Consider the following 25,984-nt stretch of genomic DNA (forward strand, 5'->3'; position numbering starts at 1 on the left):
TCTGCTTCTAAATTAATATTTTTTTGGCCAGGCACATATAATTGAATTTGTTAAATGAATATATGATACAGCTCCACTGCAGACTCAAAAACCTAGCTATTTATAACTGTCAGAGACTGTTGTTCTAAGCATCTGAATTTTGCAGAAAGCTAAAAATTTACCTCTTTATGTAAACCCTTCACAAATGTTTCCCATTCTGTAAGGAAACCTATCAATAAAATTTCTGACCATACACTTTCTCAGAGGCTCTAGGTATTCATTAGTCATTCATTTGGGCACACTGCATAACATTTTAATGTCCCGAAGTGCTGATGTTTATAAATGAACTGCCTTCTACTCAAGTGCCCCAGGCTCAATGCAGGAAGAGTATTACCATCCTGCATATTACAATGATGAGGCATTTCCTCTTCTGCTTTTCAGTTTATCTGATTCTTCATATCATTCACCTGTCAATATTACTGCTTAAACTCCTTGCTTCTTTATTAGAATTTTGTCGAGGGACAAATAAGATGCTAGTGAAACTAACATTTCTTGAGCATCTAGGATATGCCAGGTACTCTGCATAACATTTTGTATATATCATCTCATTAAACCCTAAGCAATAGATACTTTCACTCTTGTATTATAGGTAGGAAAACTAAAATTCAATTTGGTAATAAGCCCAAGGTTTCATCATGGCTACTAAGTGGTGGAGCTGAGACTAAACCCAATGTTAGTTTCATTAAGGAAGAAAGTTATTACAATAGATGGTTAATTAAATTTCACCATTCTGTCCTTTTCCTAAGCCTAAACATATTTTTCCAGTATGCTGAAGAAAGATCAGGTGTTAAAGTGCGAGGTTAAAGGCACTGGGTTTGGAACTTAAAGCATATTACCTCATTGAATTCTAACATCTCTGCAACCTCAGTATTATTATCTCTACTTCCCAAGATTAACAGAAGTTAAGGGAAGTAAAATACTTGGCCTAAGACTGCAGAGAAAGTAAACAGCAGAGCTAGAACAGCAGCAACTCAGGACCATTAGGCTCCAAGATGCTTCCTACTACAACATGGAAATCACTTCTACCTTGAATCATTAGGTAATAACAATTTTCAGCACTCTTCAAAAATCTTTAGTAAAGTTTAAAAAGCAGAATACTTGGCCGTGGGGGGGAAAGGGCAAATTCATGTCTTAAGGAGCTAATATTTAATTTGGAATTAATTTTAAATTTAATTAATTTAAATTCTTTAAATTATCTCAACAATTATTCATGTATCTTGCCATTGTATAACAGGTGCCTTACCTGTGTATTTACTCAAAACCACTTGTGCTGCTGGAATTGCATTCATCTGGAGGATGTTGTACTGGTACAGCTCCGTGTCTCTGTTGCTTTTATCTTGCAATGTTGTACAGACCCAATACGCGTAACCTATTGCTCCCTCCGTCTGTAAAAAAGCCAAAGTTAACAAGTAGACACAGGGTAATAAATCTGCCAAGAAAAATTAAGAAATGAAACAATGTACTTCAATACAGTAAATATCACATCTTAGTCTTCTAAGTCAACTGGTAAGTGCCTTTAAATAAAGGGTCACTATGATACAACACAGCTAAGAACAAATTTAAATCACTTGCTTCAAACCTAAGTAGAAGAATCAAGCAGGATAAATAAAGGGGAAAAAGCAGAGCCCCTCCTGATGGGTTGGTTTGCTTCTTCTCAGCATCATTTCCATAGGTCAAACAAATAGTTACCAATCAAAAGAATTCTAAAACACTTTCATAAATAATCTAGAAATGTCAACCAAGTCTAGTATTTATCTCATTTTTTTTTGTATTAATAGTTAACTCCTTTTTATTGCTTAGCATTCCGTAGGTATGGATGTACCAGTTTGGGTTTTTTTTAACATCTTTATTGGAGTATAATTGCTTTACATTGTTGTGTTAGTTGCTGCTGTAGAACAAAGTGAATCAGCTATAAGTACACATATATCCCCATATCCCCTCCCTCTTGCGTCTCCCTCCCACCCTCCCTATCCCACCCCTCTAGCTAGTCACAAAGCATGAGCTGATCTCTCTGTGTTATGCGGCTGCTTCCCACTAGCTATCTATTTTACATTTGGTAGTGTATATATGTCAATGCCACTTTCTCACTTCGTCTCAGCTTACCATTCCCCCTCCCCATGTCCTCAAGTCCATTCTCTACATCTGTGTCTTTATTCCTGTCCTGCCCCTCGGTTCTTCAGAACCTTTTTTTTTTTTTTTAGATTCCATATGTATGTATTGGCATATGGTATTTGTTTTTCTCTTTCTGACTGACTTCACTCTGTATGACACACTCTAGGTCCATCCACCTCACTACAAATAACTCAATTTTGTTTCTTTTTATGGCTGAGTAATATTCCATTGCATATATGTGCCACATCTTCTTTATCCATTCATCTGTCAATGGTGGGTTTTTTTTTAGAGTCTCAGTTTCTATTCTACATGACTACTTTGTCTATTGAATCCCAATGTCATTTCTTCATCTGCTCTTTAATGACAGTTTAATCTGTTTTTTAAGAAAGAATGAAGAGTAGAGACAACTGCTGTCATTAACATCTGATACCACTATGTATTCATTTTCTCAAGAAGGACAGTACTTTATTCATTAATGAATCCTGAAGAATGCTCAAATTCTTACGTGCATACTGAGTTCTGTAGTGTGCCTGAAGAGATCCATGGTGTCATAACTTCCAACTGTCTCTGCAATTAGAGCCTATAAAAGGAAAAAGGAAGCTCTTAATGTGTTTAAAAGGACTACTACTACTATTACTACTACTACTACTAACAATAATAATAATAAATGAAACTCTTTGGAGGAACCAAAGGTTTACTAGCTGTGCTTAAAAGCAAAGTTAATTTCTTTTTCAATCTTGGCTACCGTATTCCCATGGCTCAGAGGACCAGAATGACTTGTTAAATTAGCCCTTAAGCTGACAGATGCTTGCAGAACTCCATTTGCAACCAGGGAGTTAGTGAAATAATCCACATAAAACTCCTCAGAACATTGATAAAGCTATGCTACCTTCTCCCTTCCCTCCCCCCAATCTATTCATACTGGTATTTGTCTGGATTAGAGTTGTTAATCACAGGGTCACCTCAGATTCAACTAGAAAGCTTTTTAAAAAGGAGACCCTCTCCCCTAGAAATCTAGCTTCCATAGATCTGGGTAGAGTCTCAACATGTTTATTTTTTAAAACTGCCTCAGGATTTTAAATATTATATCTATGCCACTGACTTCATAGATTATGTGATAGTTAAAATTACTTTCAAGCTCATCTATCTTTTATAAGAAAGCAGGGGGGGGCTTCCCTGGTGGCACAGTGGTTAAGAATCTGCCTGCCAATGCAGGGGACACGGGTTCGAGCCCTGGTCCAGGAAGATCCCACAAGCCACGGAGCAACTAAGCCCGTGCGCCACAAATACTGAGCCTGCGCTCCAGAGCCCGCGAGCCACAACTACTGAGCCCGCATGCCACAACTACTGAAGCCCATGCTCTGCAACAAGAGAAGCCACCGCAATAAGAAGCCCACGCACCGCAACAAAGAGTAGCCCCCGCTCGCCGCAACTAGAGAAAGCCCACGTGCAGCAATGAAGACCCAATGCAGCCAAACATAAATAAAATTTAAAAAATAAATAAATAAAAATAAGAAAAAAAATACTTAAGTGACTCTGATGAGCATCTCAGACCTACTGACCTACAGCAGTGTTACTCAAAGTGAAGGCCCTGGACCACCAGCATCGTCCTCAGTTGGGAGCAGTTAGAAATGCAAGTTCTCAGGCCCCCTGGGTCCAAAACCTTACATAGAGATTAGTGTAGTAATGCCACTGCTCCCAGATGCTACCACAGCTAATGGCAACAGGAGTCTGCCTTTTCTAACTCTGCTTGTTTCACCGATTAACTAGAATCAGACCCAAGAGCCAAAGTAGAATAGAAGATATCTAATCCCTGATTGATGATTTTCTAATAGGGGTGATGCTCCCACTAGTCTCTGAACCGAAACAATCAACCACTTACTAACTTATTACAACTTCTCAACTAGACAAGACCTTGGAGGCCACTCAGGCCAATCCCCTTCTTTTTCAGGTAAGAAAAATGAAATCCAGAAGTGATATGTTAAGGTAAAACAATTAGTAAGTGACAGACTCAGACTAGTAACCTGATTCCTATTTGGCAGTACAAAAATCTAAACTTTGCCGGTGGGGGGGGGGACACTCATAAACAAGTACCAAATCAAATATGAAGATTTTACAGAAAATGAGAGAACATAATCAAAATGATCTTTGTAAATGTTCATTTTTTTGATAAATGTATGTTAACAGAGTTCTAGGTTTATTTTTTAAGAATAATAATGGCAGAATGATGGTGTTCAAAGCCCCTCAAATCAAAGCTTAATCATTACAAGCTATATGACCTTGGGCATGATACTTAGGATCTCTTAGCTTCAATTTCCACACACAAAGAGCCTAGTACAGCAACTGGCACAAAGTAAGCCCTCAAATGCTATCATTATTATCAGTGTTGTTTATATTAACACATTATTTATACCACTTTCTATTAACATGTTAGTTATAAAACAGATTATTAATAACTATATGTTATATATCTTACTTGTCCAATCCAGCACATTAAATAAGATGGATCAAGGGATTGAGCCATTTTGAAAGCTTCATGTGCTTGCTAGGAAAAAAAGGCAAAAAATAACAAGCCATCTTATAAACTTTATATTAAAGCACTTATATTTAAAAAGCATAAGAGAATAAGAAAAGTCAGACTTGTAAACATAAATACAAATGAACCTAAAACTTCACTGTTTAAGCACAATTGGCAATGCTTAAAACTATGTCTTAAACATAGTCCTGAAAGAGTCCCAGATTCAACAGATTTCGCTACAGGCTTAGGGATTCTGGTCCTCAATGAGAGGGCACTGTAGGTGTCTACCTCATAGTCTGCAGAACTTTGAACCAATCACCCATCTATTTGCTAAGCCACAGGTCTGATGGAAATAATTAGAGAAGGCTGTATCTATTCCCCTCTCTTGGAGCTCAACTGGGAAGATAAAAACTAACAACCAGTGAGGTCTGAGACCTGCTACTGGGCGAAAGGAGTGGTCAACATAAATCTGAGCTAAACAGTTAGGAAACTTTCAAGTTACCCCACTTGGACACTTTAAATCGTATGCTTTTTTTTCTGCTACAAAGAATAACTTATTATACGCTGCTTTATATTGTTTTCCCAATAATCTATCTATGTGTGGCAGGAAACAGTCTTTTTTTCTCATAAGAAAGCAAGCTCATGGGCAACAACTGCACCACACTACCATGAAACCACATTCGTAGCTTATCTAAGACTTGGCTTTGTTTAAATTTTTAAAAAATATTTTCACATATTTTAAGACCCAAATTAATATTTTTCTTCATTCTATTTACAATCTTCTAAAGCAATCTCTGCAGTGACTTCATGTATCCCTGAGAATACCACTGAACCTATTTTAAAAGGATGATATTCAATATCCTGGCTGAAACACAAAACAGTACAGATGTGCTATTATATATAGATTTGTGGAAACTTCTAAACATGACCTATAAACATGCTCCCCATTACTGTAGTTCCAACTCTCTATATACAACTCTTCAAGTATGACAATTTACACCGTGGCATGTAAAGGGATTAATATCTGCTAAAGCCAAATCTAAATTACCAAGCAAAGGTTAAATTTAAGTTTCTAGAGAGGACTAATAAACGCCCTTACTTCATCACCCCACCCCCAACACAGCCTACATGAGACTCCTCTTAATGTGTAAAAGATAAAAAGAAAAACACCCAAATAATTCGTAACAGAATTATTTTAATCTCCAAATGAAAAAAACAACATAATTATAAAACCAGAAATTTCTTGTGACATGGAAAGGGAAATAAAACTTACACATTCATTATTCAATATAATAAAGTGAACGCTATCAATGATCTAGCATATTAGAGAGCATGCTGGATAGACAACAATGTGCAAAGTATTTCTCCACAAGAAGTTAAGCTATTATGAAGAGGACATATATAGAAAATGTTCTTTACTTTTAATAGGACAAAACAGACAATATATGTACCTCAATCTTTTCATTTGCAAGGTATAACACTCCCAAGTTGGTCCATGCAACAGCATTCTAAAAAACACACATAATACAAAATTAGGTCCCTTGTCTACATAGCAGTCTCAGAAAATCATTAACACTAAATTTTGAAGTTATTTTGCATAGACAGAGACACATAACACTCACAATTTGTTCTGATTGGATTGATTTGATGAAACAGTGCTGAGCAAGGGCATAATTTCCAATACCTGAAAAATACAGACTTCGATAAAACTGAACTTTACTGCCTGAAAACAGGCAATCTTCTAAAAATATTGAAGTGTTACTCAATTCTTACCACTGTAACATGAAACTACACCAAGAGCATTCCAGTATAAGTGATTATTACTGTCAAGTCTCACAGCCTTTTTCAGACACTGAAAAGTAAAAGTAGATAAGTTTTTATTTCTCAGAATATCAGCATTTATATCAAGATAAATGTGGTTTTATGTGAAAACACTACAGAATTTATCAAAAGCACCTTTCAGAAAAGCCCTTAGTTTTTTAAAAAGTTTATGAAAAATTTCTCAAAACCATACATGCAAAGATTTCTCCAACAGCTCCTGAAGATCATTCGAGTTGCTGCCTGTTTCTGCTAGATGTTGTGCTTGGCGATAATAATTAATTCCAAGGTCACACCACGTATTAGATGTAGCCATCAGTTTTAATGCACGACCATAACACCTATGGATATATAAAAGTGAACGTTATATTGTGTTATGATGTTCTAATTCGATTTGAATGTCATCCACTGGCAATCTTTGTAAGTTACCTTCCTCCAAGATGGAGGAGCTCATTTTTCTTTAATACTTGTTTTCCTTCTTTCTGACCTAGGAGGCCTCCTAAGACACTAACATTCACTTTAGATGGTGAGACAGCATACAGACTGGTACAAGCATCCCCAACTAGCTTCCAAAGGCAAGACACGTCAGCTCGATGCTGCAGAGCCCTAAAAAAAAGAAACAGTGTGATTCTTACAAATTACTTCCAAAAAGTATGGCGTTTATCTCCCTCACTATTACATACAATTAAAACAGAAAAAGTATACATACAATTTTGATTTAGTTCCTTAGTTAAATGCAGTAAATGCTTTACTGAATTCCTTCTAGCCATCTTATATCTTATCACCTCCTTATTATGAAGAAAGGAAGAGGGGAAGGAGAAGGAATTGACTGTTTTAAGTGACAGAAACTTTGCAAACATTTCTTTGGTACTCTTTATCATTTTTCTTAGAAGCAGCAGAAATCACATAAATAAATCAATAAATTTTCCAGGACCAATTTACCTTTAATACTGAATTTTTTAAACTATGCTTTTTGCATTTGTCTATATAAACAAAAACCAAAGCAGTAAAGTTGGTAACTGTCTCATAGCTGATTATTATAAACTTAGGTTTTGCTGGCAGATCTTCCCTCAAATATTAAAAAAAAAAAAAAAAAGGACTAGTAAATGTAAAATATATTTGGTAGTCCAAAGGATTTTTACTCTCTGAGATCAAGAATAACAAAAATCTAAATATGAGAATGTGAAAAACCGTATTTATTGAAGCAAGAAAGACTCAGTGGACAAGCTCAAAAAGTAAATAAAAATATTAATTATGGTGATAAAGGGCACTCCTTTTTAGAATGAGAAAATCTCAGTTATTCATTTCTCTTCACTTTTCTCTTCTCAAAATCTTACAAATAAAACACAGCAATTTCACAATTAAGCCAAGTCTCGATAATCAGCTATCACAAACAGCTATGTTACTGGCAGATGGGCAAGCAGATGGAACATTTTTCATAGCCTTTTCTACTCATGGAGTCCAGCCAAAAATCATTTTTCAATGTCTTCCTGAGAAACAAGATTAATTACTGCAGTCATCACTGAAAGCCCACTGTGAGGATCAGGAGGAAGGACAAAACTATTTGTAGCTCTTTTGCCTAAATATCTTAGCGTAATTTCTAAACTTGACAGCATGAAAGAAGAAAACAGAGAGGAAAACAGAAAACACTGGCAGTTTTAGCAACCTAAACTCTTATCTCCTTTTAAGTTCAATAAAAAATAAAATATCTGTAAAGTGAAATAACTTCTATCACCCTTACACAAGAACTGTGGTAGTGTGAACTTTAAGTCTAGAAGTAAATATAAATGTGGGGATATCACTTTAAAAGTTTTGCATACCTCCTCATAATTAGTTGTGTTATCCAGAACAAAATTCCCCAGACTCAGAAAGGCAGTATTTCTAGCTGAAGTATCATCACTCAAAGGTTCACATTTACCCTTAAATACTAATTCAAACAAATTACACCCCTCTTCACAATACCTTCCTCTTTGGGAAGAGCTATATGTATTACATAAGACTTGAAAAGTAGCAATAAAAATCAGTGGGAGAAAAGAAAGAAGTTTTCATTTCAGATTTGGTTCATGTTCAAAGCAAAGCAATTCTAGAGCAAGCAAATCAACATGACACAGGAGAGGGCAAGTAGGGAAAGAAAGGAAGTGAAGCACAAGAAAGATGTTTAAGAGCAAAAAAATTTAATTCTATGTCTAACTTGAGTACTTTTTAGTCATCTATCACAAATAACACTTCTACCTAACTAACGAATTCAGTTCTATAAAAAATCCAGATTTACTGAAATTTTTCTGATTTATTTCTTGTTATTAGACATCACTTCTTTTCCTTCACAGATTCTCTCCAGGAGCAATCAGATCGCTCATCTCCCTTCACCTTCAGCCCTACCAATTAGTCTAAAATGGGCCCTGATCACTGAATGTAAAGCCTATTGTGCACCTGAAGCCCCATTTTCCAATCAGTTCCAATTAGAGATACTTGCATCTCTAGGTCTCCTGAAAGAGAACAATAACACGTGGTACCTAAGCTGTTGCTCCACTAGCCGACTGCTTCTTCCTTCCCATCCTTCTCTATGCTTCCAGCATGTCAGCTGCTAAAAGCAAGAAATTGTATCTGTTCCCCAGTGCAAAATTAATACAATACGTATGTTACAGAATTAACTGACTAGTCTGTTACTCTTTTATGTTTGAGATTCTGAATAATGATTGCTATAGCTAACAGGATAAACAAACCATGATTTCCTAAAATTGGCTTTATTATATAATACTAAGAAAATAAACTCATAAATAATGATACTAACCGAGTAAAATATTCCAGTGCTTTCTCTACGTAGTCTACAGCTTTCCCATCAAGATAATCGACTAGAGCTGCTTTTGCCATCATCAGATGGCATTCACCCAAACCTAAAATCAGGTAAGTTTGTAGTTGTTAAAATATGTAAAAGAAACATTGAGAATGAACATCAAATAAATTCATTGGTGTTATATTACAACCACTTTCCAGAAAACAAAACTTAATGGTATTTTATAAAAGTTATCTTTAAGCATGGCCTTGATGCATTTATTAAAGAACTCAAATGGCAGGGTTCTGCTGGAGTAAACATGTACTAAAAGATAAAAACTATCTATGGAACCTAAGACTTTCCTTGATTTGGGGCAAATTACTTACCTCTTAAAATCTTAGCTTTGAAAATGGGGATATTACCTAATAATATCTAATATGATGCTACTTGCTATCATATTACTATATATTAGGTGTTGTGAAACAAGATTGGACCTCTTTATATTCAAAACTATGTAGCAAACTATACTATCAAAATTAAATGAAACAGCAATTTCCTAAAGTGGCCAGTAAACATGTAATAAATGTGAGTTCTTCTGTTAAGGAGTTTTATAAAAAAAATTTTTAAAAAGGGTTTCAAGGCCTAAGTTACATGTCACTTAAAATATACACTGTTTCTGAATTAAACCCCCCACTGTTTCTTTAAAAAGGAAAAGGAAAAGGAGGGAAGCAAATATAATGAGCTCCAGGTTTTTTTAATGGTTAGAAGTAATCAAAAAATTAATTAAATATGGATGGTGGTGTTTTACTTTAAATTACCAAAAATAATTTGTTAAGAAGGAACAGGTATCTATAAAGGAACTAAAATTAATTTAGATAATTACAAAACAATGCAAGTTGCCTCTAAAGTTCAAAAAGTTTAAAAATGAGATTCTATAATTTACAAAGTAACTAAAAGGTATTAAGATATTCTGAGAATATAGTGAATTAATTATCAAAATATAAGAGCAGGGAAATTCTTGTTTTAGAGATCCGTTTTTAGATCCCACAGCTATCATGCTATTTATCTAAAAGCTAAATCTCTATCATATTACTATTTATTAACTGTTATGAAACAAAATTTCATCTTTCTATATTCAAATCTATATAACAAGCTATACTATAAGCGGTTCATACCGGACACTTGCTGTTGACTAAAGAAGTCCTTTTCAAGTTACTCGATACATTTAGAAATTTATTCAAGGATTTTATACTTCAGTATCACAAAAGACAAAGGAGCTATTAAAGAGAAATTACCTTTCAAAGCAGGCACATAATCTTCTTTCTTTTTAATGATCAGCTGGTATTGAGCTACCGCCTCTTTATATTTGCCTAGGATTTGCTGTATTGCTGCAACCTTAAACACGCTGTATGTGGATTCGGGGTTCAGCTCACTGGCTTTTGTGAAGGATTTCAAGGCTGTTGTATAGCCACCTCTGCTTAAATATGCCTCTCCTAATGACTCCCAACAATTGAAGTCCTTTGGGTCTGCCCTCAATGCTGCCTGTAAACTAAAATTTCAAGAAAGAGTAAGAGAACTAAAAGTAATAGAACTACTTCCATATCTGAAAGAAAAATACAAAGTAATTTAACTGAATCACACATATCCATGGTTCCTCCTATGGATAAAAGTGGAAAACCATATTTATTTAAAGCAAGTATACCTGTTCCTTTTATGACATGGGTTTTTTAATACTAAGAAATTTTATTGTAATTTTAGAATGAATAAAAATGAAATAAATTTTTGAAGAAATGCTCACCAAAATTTCTTTCCCTGGACTATGTAGGAGAACTCCAGTTTCCTATCCTACCAGAATAGGTATATATCTCAATATGCCTCATCACAGTCTATAAGCCCCCACCAAGCCTCCTACCAAAACAAAAATATGAGAGTTGAAAAATAGGAACAACAGGCATGCTTTAAATTTCTGATCAGATTCCATAGCCATGAAAAAATTTTAAATGCCTGTATTCTAGGTATTAACATAAATCAGAACAACTTTGACTCAAACATATTTTCTTTACATGGTTCAAACCAAATTACTTAAAATGAGCTGCTCCAAATGCCCTTCAAGCTGCCAGTGTCTCCCCTTCCCCAAAACAATGCTTGTCAGTGGGAGAACAACAAAGATATTAACCTTAGCTTTTTATCATTCCTTAAATTTCTATTGAGAACCTGCTATATACATGATACTATTAAGACTTCACTTCCCTGGACGGCTCTCTCCTTAACACAAGGACATCAGTTAATCCAATTTTGTAATTCCAGTGCCGTGCAGATAATAAGAACCAGTCAACCATAAATAAATTTTGCTATTTCTTCCCTCGAAATACAACCTGGTATGAGGCAACTTATAAGTTCATTTTGGATATAAATGGAGTTTAATTTAAGGAACCATTAGGCTGTCTATCAGAGGTTAAATATAGAAAGGTGCCTTACTCAGCCACTGCTTGAGAATGTTGACCAGCTTTTAAATAGTATAGTCCTCGCCTAAGCCAGGCCCATTTTGCCGCTCCAGCACTTGCCTTTTGAGTGACTGTTGTTAGGATAGCTAAGGCAGTTTCCTAATAAAAAGAAAAGACTAGTATTAGAGATATTAAATATTATAAAAATACTGAACACTTATGTAAACAGATATATTTTCATTTACCACTTTTGATTTTTTAAACTTACACTGGTATATACTGAACCACACTTTCAACATTAAGTAATTTAATATCTGCCAATAAAAAGAAAATTTACCCTATTTATAAGCAGTGGCAGAAATATTTCTATAGCATCTACAAATAAAAATTAAAAAATAATAACTTTCAAGTACACATATAAAAATATTTCTATTTCTATACTCAGGATAAAAAAAAAGACAAAAGTGTTTAAATTATTAGACATACCATCTCTTCAAGCTCTACACTTAAGTCAACTGCTGCAGCTCCAGATTCAGCATCAGTGTCATCTAATTCAAAAGCTTTCCTGTAACATCCACGGGCTCTGTTTCTATCTCCTACTACATCCCTGTAATAATGACCTAAATAGCAGAAAACTTTGCCCATGTATGTATCCAGTTTGGCAGCCTGTGAAATAAAAATTGATAATAACAGAATATTAAAGTTTGTTTGGATGGGTCCCTTTAAAAACACAAAAGATAAATACACAGATTAAAGAAAAAAATTAACTATACAAAAATATGCCAAAACATCCTTTAACGTAAGATTTAAAGCAGACATGAAAACTGGTCATCACCGGTTACAGAAAACAAACAAGTATAAAAATACTATTTCTCTGCTAAAAGAAATGCGAAATTAGAGTTATTATTTCATCAATCTGTTTCTATGAGTCAAAATAGGAATGTAAAACTTCTAGTTGTTACACATCTAAAATATAAGAAGTTAAACACGTAGAAGTACATAAGACTCACATGCCAATAGAAGTACAGTGGAAATTACCTAAAAACAGTATTGTTTTCCAAAGGTACTTATGTCTCATTTTCTATAACACATGTTTCTTAAATTAGTAACTTTTACATTTTTATGGTTTAATTTTCTCCTTGAAAACCCATACAACATTCTCACAAAACCTTATGTGTGAGAGATGAAACACAAAAAAAAAGCAGTAAAGAGTAATTTTAAGTACCTAACTTATGTGATTATTATATTTGATTTCATAATGAATCCATTTCAACTAAGAACTAAATAATAGCATATGTTACCTTTAGAAAATGGGTAAGAGCCTTTGTTTTATCTTTTCTTGTTTCTTCACCCATGGACCAATATGTTAACCCAAGTTGGTAATGATATTCAGCAATTTCAGCATCTTTCTCAAGAGCTAGCTGAAAACTAAGTCACAAAAGGGAAGAAAGGAATATTCAGATAGATAGACAAATAGATATATAGATAGACAGATAGATAGACAGATTTAAAAAAAAAATAGGAGACACCTAGTTGGAACAATCAAAGTTTGACTTATTCAAGGATGGTAAATTAGAAGCAAGTCATTACTTTAGGATATAGATCATGAGAAAAAAAAAATGATTAGAAGAGGAAACCAAACTTAAAACCAAACATTATATGCGCTTACTGAACATTATGATCAGCTAATGAGATTTCAAACCCATCATGAAATTTTCTATAGTTACTGTGCTACATGCTAAATACATTTCTTAAAAATACTAAGGCTTACAAAGATCAAATTTATGCAAAACTAGATCTTTATCAAACCCATTCATTTTGAATTTTTCAAGAAATATTAAATTAAGATAGGACTAGGTTTATGAGCAATCTAAATACATCCTTACCATTTTTCTGCTTGTAGATAGTCCTTTTTGGTAAAATGAATCAAAGCCTCCAGGGCATGAGCTTCAGCTAGGTCAGGGTAAGAAGAGAGAAGGTCTTCCATAATCTATAAAGTATATATCTATCAATTCCATATCCAGATAAAAATAACTTTTAACTTAAAAAAAAAAAACCTCAGTTTAAATGAAAACACCAACCTTTGAAGCTTCATCTAATGAGCCTTTGTTCAGATAGGCCAAGCCTTTGAGAAGCAAAAGTCCTGGGATATTATTTGCATCAGAAACCTAGAAAATAATTGTAAAGAATTGCTATAAGTCTCCTACAACACAATGCAGCAATGTTTTGCTTTAACTAAAGAATGACCATGGTATAAAGACTTAGAGGTCCTGATTTCTATCACTATTAACACTTTCATTCTTTGCAATCTTTTTATTAAAGAAAATTTCAAATACATTAAAAAATTAGAGAATAGCATAATGAACCCACATGTGCTTATCATCTAGTTTCAAAATTATTAGCTCAAAGCCAATCTTTTCTCATCTATACCTCCACCCATTTCACCACACTCCTGCTTAGATTACCCCAGAAATTATAGCTTTTCATCTGATAGTTTAGTATCTGTATCTAAAAAATACGTTTATTTTTAATAACATAATCATACTACCATTATAAACACATAAACAAAACCAACAATACATCCTTAACATCATCGAATAATTAACCAGTGTTCAAATTTATCAGTTGTCTCATAAAATATTTAAAGAATTTGTTTTAATCAAAATCCAAATAAGGTACATACATTTCCACTGGCTGATATGTCTCTTAAGTCTCTTTTAATCTATAGGGTTCCCTTCCATCTCTTTTTTTCTTCCTTAAAATTTAACTGTTGAAAAATATGGGCCACTTTCACAGTTTCTCAGAGTCTGGTTCTTGATGATTGTATTGTCATGGTATTGACATGTTCCCTGGTCCCCTGTATCTTCTATAAATTAGTAGGTCTAGAACTTTGATCTGATTCAGGTTTGATGTTCTGGCAAGACTACCTCATGTGTACTTGCACCTGGTTATGTCTAGTTGTCTTTTTTTCTCGTGATGTTTAGCAGCCATTGATCCTCAATGCCTAGATTAATTCATTATGGACTGCAAAATGGTGATTTTCTAATTCTATCATTCCTTCTTTCCTTATTCGATGGCATACTTCAACAAAGAGAAATTTCCCCTCCTCTCATTATCTATTTGATCATTCTGAGGAACAGTTCATAAAGGAAACATAGGATAAATACTTCGATTTTTTCCAATTGGTTCCTTAGCATCCTTCAAAGATTCACTTTACTGAGGATGATTTGTTGATTTTTTTTGGTATCATCATTAACACATGGATTTAAACTTAAATGATGTGTTTTAATCTACTGCAGTTACTACTGCTCAAACCATCCCCTCTTTAGCCAGTAAAAATCAATTCATGCTAGTTCCTGAGTGCTTCTGACATAATTCTAATAGCCTTTTATGGTTTCTTTGGTTTCTAGCATTATAAGATGTCCTGGGCTTATCTTGTACATTTTCTGTCTCAGACTTGGATTCTACCAGTTCTTCAAGGAACTTTTCATTTGGTTTTTGTTTTTTTGTTAAAAAAAAAAAAAAAGAGTATGGAAAGACCTCTCCAAAGCATTCACCCAAAACACACTACTGGTGGAAGGCAAGTATTGAGAGAAAACAAGAAAATAAGATATTTGTTCTTGAAGGATCCTGACAACTGTTCTAATTTTAAAGAAAAACTATGAAATGCAAAGCCTTTTGAAATATAAAAATGTTTTTTTTATAAAAATTCAGAACTCTGCAATATACTGAGTGATATAATTTTAATTTTATACCAAAAATAGCCTTTATCTGAAAAATATCTTTATATTGTTAAAGGCACCATGTTGTTATAATTCATAATTTACTAGTTTTTGCTAGGGAATTTCAAACTGCTTGAATCAAAAACAGTAAGAAATCAGTTTCCTTCTTAAATATCAATCTTCCTCAGAGTGTTTTTTAAGTTGAATAATACAAGCAACATTCTCTACCATGAAGCTACAAGTGTCCTTAATAATTCTTGTCAATAATCTATGAAATATTTTCTGGAGGGAAAAATTTAGAATACCAAATTAATAAGAATCAAGTATTGATAACCCGAGAGGGCAAAAAGAGAAAAGGAGAATAAGAGCAAGAACTAAAGAAAGAAATTGCATCATATGAAGAACATTGTAAGTACTTAACCAAGAGGCAAACAAATAACTTTAGGAGTTTCCAAAAAGTGCAGAGGTGGTGAATTCATACCTCTAACGCAAAATTTCTGTAAGTAAATATTTGTGGTAAGGAGAGAGTGGTTGATGCCTGGTTGACTGAAAACTAAATAAGGCGAAGGGAAAAATGCAATGATAAGACTACCTGATCAAGAGTACGAATTGCTTCCTCTGAAGATTCATAATCTGAGAGTTTAATCAAAGCCTCTGCTTTCAAATGAAGACAAAGATTCTTCTGATGAAGATTGCCACCAGACACACCAAGATTATCTATGTTCTTCAGAGCTGACAAAATTAAGGACATCTGAATGAAGACAATCATATCACTTCACTTTTGTTTTTCTTTTTAAGGGTAACATATAACAAATTGTAGATATAGTAAGAATAAACTGTCAAAACAATATACATGAAGAATAATTCAAAGCTAACTATAAATTATTCCCTGAACTCTTTATGAAAATATCTGAATTTGAAACAGAATAGATCTAAATTTAAAACCTCCATCTTCACGTAACATATAATAAAACTGAACATCCTGAAACACAACAATGGCTGTCTATACTTGCTACATAACAGAAGTTAACTCTTAGCCAAAGCATCTGTCACAAAAATAGCACATTAAGGATAATGGAAGGGAAAAGAAGTTGAATTAGGATGAACCAAGGTAAACTGTTTCCCAACTGCAGAGGCAAGGTCACCAGCCAGGCCAAGAGCAGTGCATCACTTCTCTGATTCCTTACCCCACACCTGACCTACGTGAGCACACACAGATAGGCTCTAAGATATCTCTCCTTGTCTATTACCTACATTGAAGGAATCAAGAATCTACGTTAGAGTGAAGGTCGCAGGTCACACAAGAAGCTTCCCTGTTACAAAGACAGAGCATCACCACACAAGCCTAAACTGACTTTGTCAAAATTCCAAGTGTAGGAAACCTTTGATAAATACTCATTGTTGGTTTAAAAATAAATATAGTAGTAGACATGCACACAGACTTGTTGTGTTTTTTTTTTAACCTCCTCAATGAAATTTAAATTAGTTGGTAACTTAAAATACAAAATAAAGCACCATTATCATTCTCCTTTAAGATGAAAAGAATCAGGGTTGGCCACCCTGGAAGATGTCAAGAATACCTTGTTTGCATGAAAGAAGAGCTTCCTTAGGTTTATGCATTCTGACTTGGGCTTCTGCCAGATGATACCATCCAGCTGTGCAGAGAGGGCTTTCCTTTAACCCTAAAAGGATAACAGTAATCACAAAATCCAAGGTTTCCGTTATGACTGACATGAATGGCACCACAATCCACTCCCCAAATCAGACTCCTCCCCTCTCCCTTGCAGTCCATATCTAATCCGTCACAAAGTCACATTGATTCCACGCCCCACCACTTCAGTTCAGACCTCCATCATCTATCCCAGATCAATGCCAAGTGCTTGCCATCTACTCCAATTCATTCTCTATACTGTAGCCAGAATATTTCTAAAACTACAAATGGGATTATGAAATTCCCCTACTTAAGACTTTCCGCTGGGTCCCAGCTACCCTTTGGATAACATGCAAACCTCTGAACAAGGTTTGCAAGGCCCCTTTCCAGCCTCAATTCTTGTCCCCTCCTGCTCCCATACTTTATTTTCAAATCTTGCTGAACGATCAGGAGTTCCCTGAACACTAGCTTTTCTCTCACCTCAGGCTATTTCAACTCTTGGCCTAAAATGCTCCTCCCGCTGCCAGGCTTGTATTTGTCATTCAGACCTCAGTATGAAAGAAAGTTCATCCAGAATTGTCATACCTGATAAGACTAAATTAAAGCCTCCTAAGCATGGAGATAGTATCCTTATTTTACAAACGAAAACACTGAGACACAAAGAGTTTAATTAACTTTCATAAGGTCTTGAAATTAGTGAGTGGCAGAGTTGGAATTCAAACTTAAGCAGACTCCAGAGTATGTAAGTACATTTTTTTGCTTCTATCCTAAATATATATATTCCTTAAAGAAAGGCCCAAAGATAAATGCCTGCTAACAACTATACCTCATGTTATATGTTGCACACTGAACACTCACCTTCTGTTAATTTCCTAACAGCATCTTCGTACTTTTTGTCTTGTAATGCTTTAATGCCTAAACCAATGAGACCTGGACCACTTTTTGAATCCATTTCCACTAATCTGCAACAGTATTGTTCTCCCTCATCAGTAAGGCTTCCTGGAATTAAAAGAAAAAGTTATTAGCATACATATACCAATATGTGCCAAAACCTGTACACTTAAATCCCAAGAGCTGTCTTACGCATACACTGCCATATCTTGATTCCAGGAATTCGAAACTTAAATAGACCAACAAATGTAGAAAATATTAACATTTCATAAAGAAAATGATGTTCCTTCTTCTTCTTAAATACCAGAAGTAGAAACCACTTTACACACAGCAGTATGGGTAAACTGAACTTGCTGTCGTACTCAAGGGTTTCAAGCAAGAAACCTACTGCTACTTGCCACGAGGCTAAGACTCGGCCCGCTGCACGCCACCGGGTCTCCCTTTGCTATTCAGCAGTAAGAACTTTGGTTGTTAGATGAAGGAATCCCTGTCAAAGGACAGTATCTTTGCCAGCCTCTCTCCCTGGACAACAACGTGCTGCTAGAGATGCGGCAGCCAAGATGCCAGATGCAGGGGACTCTTCCAGCAGCCCAGGATCAAAAGACAGGCTACTCAGCAGGATACTGTACAAAGACTTAGTCACATTCTTCTTGAGTTTACATTCAAAACTTTCTTTTCCTATATAAGTTAACAGTTAGGCTTATGTAGTAATCATCCAATGCCTACATTTTGAATTTATTTTGGTAAAAAAAATTAGTTTAGAAAACATTGTAGGTTCTGTTATATTGTATTTCCATTTTCTCCAACCTCAATCATTCTCAGAATTCCTGTTCCCAGAAAAGCACAAAAACAGGTGGAAAATATGATTTCTGTTTTGAGAATAAACTGGCACTACCATTCACCGCTTTAATAAATTGTTTAATCACATACGGAAATTCTTAAAAAGTAATTGAGACAGTAATTTACAACTTGAAGCAATAAATAAGGGGAACAAATAAAAATAATTTATCTGAAAAAGAGACCTGATGCTTTAACATCTCTATAAAACAGCCCCAAACCACATATGGAACCACTGTTTCAGTAACAGATGTCAAAGGTGAATTCTTTGCATGATACCATTTAGCTTATATATTTCAAAATTTTCAAAACCAGATATACAACAATGTATATAATCCCTAAGTAATATTTTATATATTTAGAAGTCCAAGTTAGCACCAAAAATTCAAAGAATTCATAATGGCTAAAGAATTAAAACTTCAATACTGTTTGGTGAAATATGAGAATAAACTGGAAGAAATACTATCTTGGTTAATAAGCCAGTAAAAAAGATACAAGCCTGCTTCTAGACAAGAATTTCCCTTCCATCAATATGTTCTCACTATCGCTTCCATGAATATGAATTCCAAGAATAGACATGCCTAGTTCCATACACCCTATATCCTCCAAAAGCAAACCACTGGGGCTTCCCCCCCCCCTTTTTTATCCAGCGATACTGTCTAAACTAGATATCAAAATAACCTCGAGGACTTGTTAAAACAAAAAATGCTGAACCCTACTCTCAAAGTTTCTGATTCAGTAGGTCTGATATTAGACCTGAGAATTTGCATTTCTAACAAGTTGTCAGGTGATACTGATGCTACTGGTCCAGAGATCATACTTTAAGAATCACCAGTCTATAGTATTTACCAATACCATATACCAACTGTATTACTAGCTTTATAACATATATACCCTGCCTTTGTTGCCTCTGTAGCTAAACAGTAATTTCTGAAGGGTAGGGACTAGTATAGTATCTTGTACATGTAGCCATTCATTAAATATTGTAATGATCCTTTAAAAATACCGTTATGAATTGATGTCCCAAAACGCTTAGTCTATTAATAGGTAAAGGCTGAGAATTACTATGGAAAATTAAAAACATTCACCACTCTAAAAAAGAAAATAAAATGGCTACTAAACTTTTACCTTCGATTTCTATCCAACTGAGTCAAAACTCCCTCTTACTCCACAGAAACACAATTCATGATAGTCTATCTTGGCTATAAACACGGCCTTTATTACAGAAAACACACCTGGGATGAAAAGAAGAAAAGCCAATCATGCATCTTCCCTAAAAAATCATCCATATTTAGGGTAACTAAAAACTGCACACAGGTGAGCAAAGTGTGAAGAGGCAGATGAAAATAGTTTCCAAAAGGTCTAGGATTAACACAAAAATCTTTTAAACAAGGTAAATTTTCCTAACATATTCCCCTTTGCTAACATCTGGGAGCACAATTATAAAAGCAAAAAGAGATTCGGGGAGACTATATTCACGTCTAGCCCTGGATAACATATTCTCTACATATGACCAAGTGGCACTTAGAGGATTTCTCTACAATGTTCACAAAAACCATCAACAGTAATAACAACTTGAGTGATCCTGTGTAAAGAGACAGGAATATTCCAGCTTCAACTCTCAATCCACTTCTTCTCCATACTAATTCTTGTTGAAAATACTACCTAAATAAATGTGGAGGATAAAACCAGAAAGGAAATAGACTTCATTGCTTTTGAATAGAAGACTGTTAATTTAACTTATCTGCTCTTTTTAACATTTAAAAGATTCTAAGATTCCAGATTTAGTGACTTTAAAACAGTTTGGCAATATTATTTTTATTTGTCAATAAGGCAAGGTAGACTTGGAGCTGATAAAAGATGTTCTGAAAAGGTTCAGAGTAGATGCTCAGTAATACCTATAAGAATTGTTTCCTAAAGTTTATCACAAAAAAAGGCAAGAGGTTTTTTTAATAACTAATTTATTTCTGACATCCCAAAGAAATCCATCAGTGCTGCAGAATTTTTCTTTTAAATTAACCTAGCTTGGCGGGAGAAAAACAACATGTACTCATTTCTTTATTTCCACCTAGATTTTCTAATATTTCTGGAACAGAAAATCTTAAACTCTCTTCTGTTTGGATTCGAAGAAACAAGCTTTCTTATCCTCTCGCATTTCAGCAATAAAGCAAAATAAAATAAATCAAAAAGGTCATTTAGCATGAAATAACATTTCATCAGATGACAACTGTGAAAGCTATTCACTACTTGTTATGTGAAGCTTTATAAACTGAGTCATTTTGCAAATGAGTCTTCAAGCCTCAACATGCAAAGGAGGACAAAAGAGAATGAAATATATTTGTCCCCAGTGGAAAAGAACCCAGTGATTAACTGCTGTGAGGCAGCAAATTCTGCAGGCACTAAAGTACTCTGGGGGAGGATAGATCAGCCTTTAAGAGACCTCACAGATTTTCAGAAGTTTTTAATACATAGAAAGTCTGGCTTAAAGGAGCAATGAAAAGAAGAAAAAAAAAAAAAAAGAAAGAAATCATTAAGCACAGCTTCCTACTCTCCTACATTAACTATTAAACTTCCACCCCAAAATAATGCTTCACCTCAGTATGTACCTAAGCCTGAACTGCTCCATTCCACAAATCCTTACAACCAACATTTCAGTAGGGAAAGAAGTCTTCCTTGGTGTACCATACATGTAAATATCCACCTACCCACTCCCCTTTGCCAGGATATAGATCTCTCTTTCAATTCTGCAAAATACTCATCCCCAAACCCTCTTTGAGAATGGTATTTTTTTTTTCACAAAAATCAACACTCTCTCTAATCAATCAGATAATCCCTTTGCTATCTACTAAAACATTTTGTCAAGTATTGATTTTATGGGCAAAACTCTGCAGACTATTTGTTGATCCTATTTATTCTATAATTTTGTAGGCTTTTTGATATACTAGGGCATATTTACTCAACAAATCTACATTATAGGATTATATGTGCCTATTAAGAAAGCATTTGATCAGTCCTCAAAAAGAAACATCAGTGTATCTTCTTGTGCCAATTAACATGTAAGCACGTCAATAATGAGGGAATGGCACAAACCATGAATAGCTGAACAGGAACAGAGAGAAAAGGGTGAACAGCCATGAATTTCTCAATAGCAGAAAAAGGGGTGGAGGGATGAGTACCAGAGGCCACACAATAAAGAAAATCAGTCCACTTATCTTGGGAACACACTGGGTCTCATGCTAAAAGTTGAAGAAACTGGGTGACTTAGAACTATGCTTCCTATTGGAGGAAAACAAACAAACAAAAAAACCACACACAAAAAAAATCATAAGCACACTTCCTGTACTGAAAGTCTCTTAGCATGCCTCTTCCTCCTTGACCTCAAGGCAACATCCATAACATTAACTAGCCCTTTCTTCTTGACACTCTCCTGCCAGGAGAGTTACTGCAATTCTCCTTCTCCTCTAAAAGCCTACTATCCCCTTCTCACACTTCCTCTTCTCCCTTAAATGAAGTCAGTCTGTCCCTGGATTGCTTCTTTTTATACCTGCTAACCATTTCTTCCTACTCTTTTCCCATTGCTGTATTCTAAGTTCCAATTCAATCACTTTGATTGAAAAAGACAGCCCTACTAAAGGCCTCCTAATCACAAAATTACTTGCTCAATCTCTCAAGACAGACCTTCTTTCTGAAATGCTCTTTCCTTGCCTCCCGTGTTGCTTTGCATCGGGTCCCCCACCTTCCTCTCTGACCCTCTTCGCTTCTGTCCTCTATCCCCTCTTCCCCCTCTTCCTCCCTTTCCTTTCAAGGCAGCCAACACTGCCCAAGGTACAGTTTTCACCTTTCTGCCCCTCAGGTATCCTCTGAAGTCATCCACTCCATTCACTTTCACCTACGCGCAAACGGCTTCTAACCCTTGCTGACCTCTCATGGGCAAAGTCTGATGAGCATTTCCCTCCGAATGCCCATTAACAGCTCCTCTCAGCAACTTACCTTTCGTACAAACCATCATTCCATACTAGTGCAACTTTTCAGGAGAGTTGAAAGTTAAAATTGTTTTCTCCCTCCCTTCACCTCTAAGAAATATCTTCCATTTTTGCCTTCACCTGTTACTTTCAATTGCTGCTATCATATTCCCAGTTCATTCATTTCTATAATTCATTCATTCCTAGCATCACTTATTCTACCCAATCTAGTCTATCTTCTGTACAATCTATCCTGCACACCATATTAGTTTAAGATTTTATACTTTATAAATCTACTCACTACAACACTTTTAATGTTTTCTTTTCTCATGTTAGTGAAAACTGCTCTTGCACGTCTATCTTTGACTCAGTTAAAGTAAGGAAAAGGGGGTCTGCTTACTTCTCACCATAAAAAAATCAAAGATTGAAGAGTTCTGGACTTTAATTCAGACACCAGGGGGAAACAAAGTACAAGTTGGACTTACAAGGGAAAGTTAGAGTGGGGAGAGCCAAGATAAGTGCAATGAGACTTTTGTAACAGGAATTTTCCCTCATTTATCTCAAGCAGTAGTTTTCAACCATTTTTCAATTATGAAACATGCGATGGTCATTAACATACAAAGCATTCCCACGTCTATACTCATTTAGCAACAAAGTGAAAAAACTTAAATGGATTAGGAAAGCTCTGCAATAATTTACAATCACTACCACACTGGTGCTGGTACTGTTATTTCCATTCCAATGACTGACTTCTATGAACTATATTCCTATCAGGTGAATACAGGAATGGACAGGAATGATATCCAAATTCTTTTTAAAACACCTATTCAGCACAGACACTGGCAAAACGGAGAGCAGCTGTTGTGAAAACCAATATGGTCAACATCCTGTAAACTGACAAGCACAAGATACCCACAGCTACAAGTTTTGGCAACTCCCAGAAGGCTAGCTGCCATTACCTCTCTCTCTTCCCCCAACAAAAGTACACAAAGAAGCAACAGCATGAAGCATACACTAAGACACACCCTCTGACTTGCATCTGCTCTGTTTAATTAAAAAAGTAGATCATTCACAAACTTCATTACTTTATCATACTATATGTGTAACAATGTCGTTGTGACATTGACATACCACGTAACATCAACACTGAGAATGTTAATCTTTCACAAAATATTTTGCATGACATTCATATCCCTGTGTAATACAGTATAACTTACTTAATCAAAATATATCTTAGTTATTCTTTCTACTACAGCAAATAAAACTATTTTACTATTCCCCAAAACCACACCTAGTCCCATTCCCCTGCTCATGCCATGTGGCGTATCTTTCACCTTCTCCTGTTCATCTAATTTCTGTGGAAAATTCAAGACCTTCTTCAATTCCTACCTTCAAAAATACTTCCCTGATCAACAATGAACTCAGTAGCTCATAATTCCTCAGTGTCACTATACTTTCCTGTATTTCTTAGCCTTGTCATGTGCACAAAGAATACATATTGTACTTCCTCTCATGTCCACAAATACTGAAACAATGCCTTACACACAACGGGCACTAAAACAATTTTTGATTCATAGCAACATCACTCTCACACCTCTGGGACACACAATATAACAAAGAATAAATTACCTGTTTCAATTAAATGCAAACAAAGCACTTCTAATGGATACTGTACAGTAGGATAGATGTTTATCATTCCTTCACAAGCCTTCTTCAACCTAGCAGTCTCATGAGGAAACTTGAAAATATAAAAGTAAAATAAAGTGAGTAGCAGTAAAATATACTTGTGAGCACTTTCCTAATTAGAAAAGAAAGTCACGTTAGAGATTTTAAAAATCAACTTACTTTGGATAAACACTGAATGAAATGTCTATAAAGCACCTGGTGATCTTCACTAGGAATCTTATCTGATAAGTCCAGTGCATTCTCAAAAGCAGTTAAGAGCTGAAACAAAGAGACAAAAAGCTATTATCTGTAGCATACTTAAATGACAAATACAAAAAATAGTTGAACACAAAAGACTTACTTATACAAACCATACCCTTAACTAGTAACTGCAAATGTGTTTTATTGTCTGGCCCTACAATTTCAATGAGGAAAAAAATGTATAATTAAGTTTGGAATACATCTGACTCCAACTGGCCAGCAGACTACACTGAACTAATAAGGGATAACTATAAATTAGCGACATTAATTTAACAAAACATTCTTGTAAGTGCTTGCTGCTCCCTACTAAGTAGTTGAGAGGTACAGCCTCATATGTCAGCGTAGCTGCTACTGCTCAGATCACTTTTAAAACATCTCTTCTGAAATCACCAGCACAGTCTTTGGAACACCTTCAGGATAGCAAATCTTCAATCTCAAAAAAAAATTTTTATTAAGTTATACTTTTGGTAAAAAACCAGAGATATGACTGAACTATCATGAAATCATTCTTCTTACATAGTATTATTAACTGACTTTGAAGAAAATTCCAAAAGAAGCCTCCTAAATATTTCCTCAGCAAGGACAGCAATACCAGAATCCAAGGCAAGCACTTTAAAGAATACCATTCATGGGACTTCCCTGGTGGTGCAGAGGTTAAGAATCCGCCTGCCAATGCAAGGGACACGGGGGGTTCGAGCCCTGGTCCAGGAAGATCCCACATGCCGCGGAGCAACTAAGCCCGTGCGCCACAACTACTGAGCCTGTGCTCTAGAGCCCATGAGCCACAACTACTGAGCCTGCGTTCTAGAGCCCGCGAGCCACAACTACTGAAGCCCACATGCCTAGAGCCCGTGCTCTGTAACAAGAGAAGCCACCGCAATGAGAAGCCGGTGCACCACAACGAAGAGTAGCCCCCGCTCACCGCAACTAGAGAAAGCCCACGCACAGCAACGAAGACCCAATGCAGCCAAAAATAAATATTTTTTTTTTAAAAATAATAAAAATAAAGAATACCATTCATTTGGTTACATAAGTTCTACATTTTTCAAAATGAATTTCCATGACTTTATAATAAAAATTCATAATACAGTTCACCACCTCAAATTTTCATTTTAAGGTATGGTATAAAGTCTGTATAAATAAGTAAAATTTTACTGTGCTGATAAAGTTTAATGATCTTGCAAAAAAAGAAAAAAAAAAAAGAAGCCTAACAGTCTAGCACAACAGGTTTAAAAAAATAGTAATGAAATTAATCCACGCAGTAAATATATGATACATTTTTTCCTGAACA

General features: G+C 35.2%; 1 protein-coding gene across 7 annotated transcripts in view; it reads right to left on the reverse strand.

Moving 5' to 3' along the window:
- Nucleotides 1–25,984, reverse strand: part of SKIC3 (SKI3 subunit of superkiller complex) — a 143,874-nt gene that overhangs the window by 41,291 nt on the left and 76,599 nt on the right. For all 7 annotated transcript variants that reach the window (XM_061189453.1, XM_061189451.1, XM_061189452.1 and 4 more), the window contains 20 exons: nucleotides 24,613–24,711; nucleotides 24,397–24,505; nucleotides 17,936–18,076; nucleotides 17,007–17,108; nucleotides 16,019–16,158; nucleotides 13,786–13,872; nucleotides 13,591–13,694; nucleotides 13,006–13,132; nucleotides 12,191–12,370; nucleotides 11,739–11,863; nucleotides 10,556–10,809; nucleotides 9,279–9,381; nucleotides 6,917–7,093; nucleotides 6,684–6,828; nucleotides 6,443–6,521; nucleotides 6,292–6,353; nucleotides 6,121–6,177; nucleotides 4,628–4,696; nucleotides 2,657–2,731; nucleotides 1,283–1,424 (listed from right to left, as the gene is read on the reverse strand). In XM_061189453.1, coding sequence (XP_061045436.1) covers nucleotides 1,283–1,424; nucleotides 2,657–2,731; nucleotides 4,628–4,696; nucleotides 6,121–6,177; nucleotides 6,292–6,353; nucleotides 6,443–6,521; nucleotides 6,684–6,828; nucleotides 6,917–7,093; nucleotides 9,279–9,381; nucleotides 10,556–10,809; nucleotides 11,739–11,863; nucleotides 12,191–12,370; nucleotides 13,006–13,132; nucleotides 13,591–13,694; nucleotides 13,786–13,872; nucleotides 16,019–16,158; nucleotides 17,007–17,108; nucleotides 17,936–18,076; nucleotides 24,397–24,505; nucleotides 24,613–24,711 — 2,377 coding nt within the window. The remainder of the gene's footprint in view (nucleotides 1–1,282; nucleotides 1,425–2,656; nucleotides 2,732–4,627; nucleotides 4,697–6,120; nucleotides 6,178–6,291; nucleotides 6,354–6,442; nucleotides 6,522–6,683; nucleotides 6,829–6,916; nucleotides 7,094–9,278; nucleotides 9,382–10,555; nucleotides 10,810–11,738; nucleotides 11,864–12,190; nucleotides 12,371–13,005; nucleotides 13,133–13,590; nucleotides 13,695–13,785; nucleotides 13,873–16,018; nucleotides 16,159–17,006; nucleotides 17,109–17,935; nucleotides 18,077–24,396; nucleotides 24,506–24,612; nucleotides 24,712–25,984) is intronic.

The sequence above is a fragment of the Eubalaena glacialis genome, chromosome 4, assembly GCF_028564815.1.
Source record: "Eubalaena glacialis isolate mEubGla1 chromosome 4, mEubGla1.1.hap2.+ XY, whole genome shotgun sequence".
NCBI lineage: Eukaryota > Metazoa > Chordata > Mammalia > Artiodactyla > Balaenidae > Eubalaena > Eubalaena glacialis.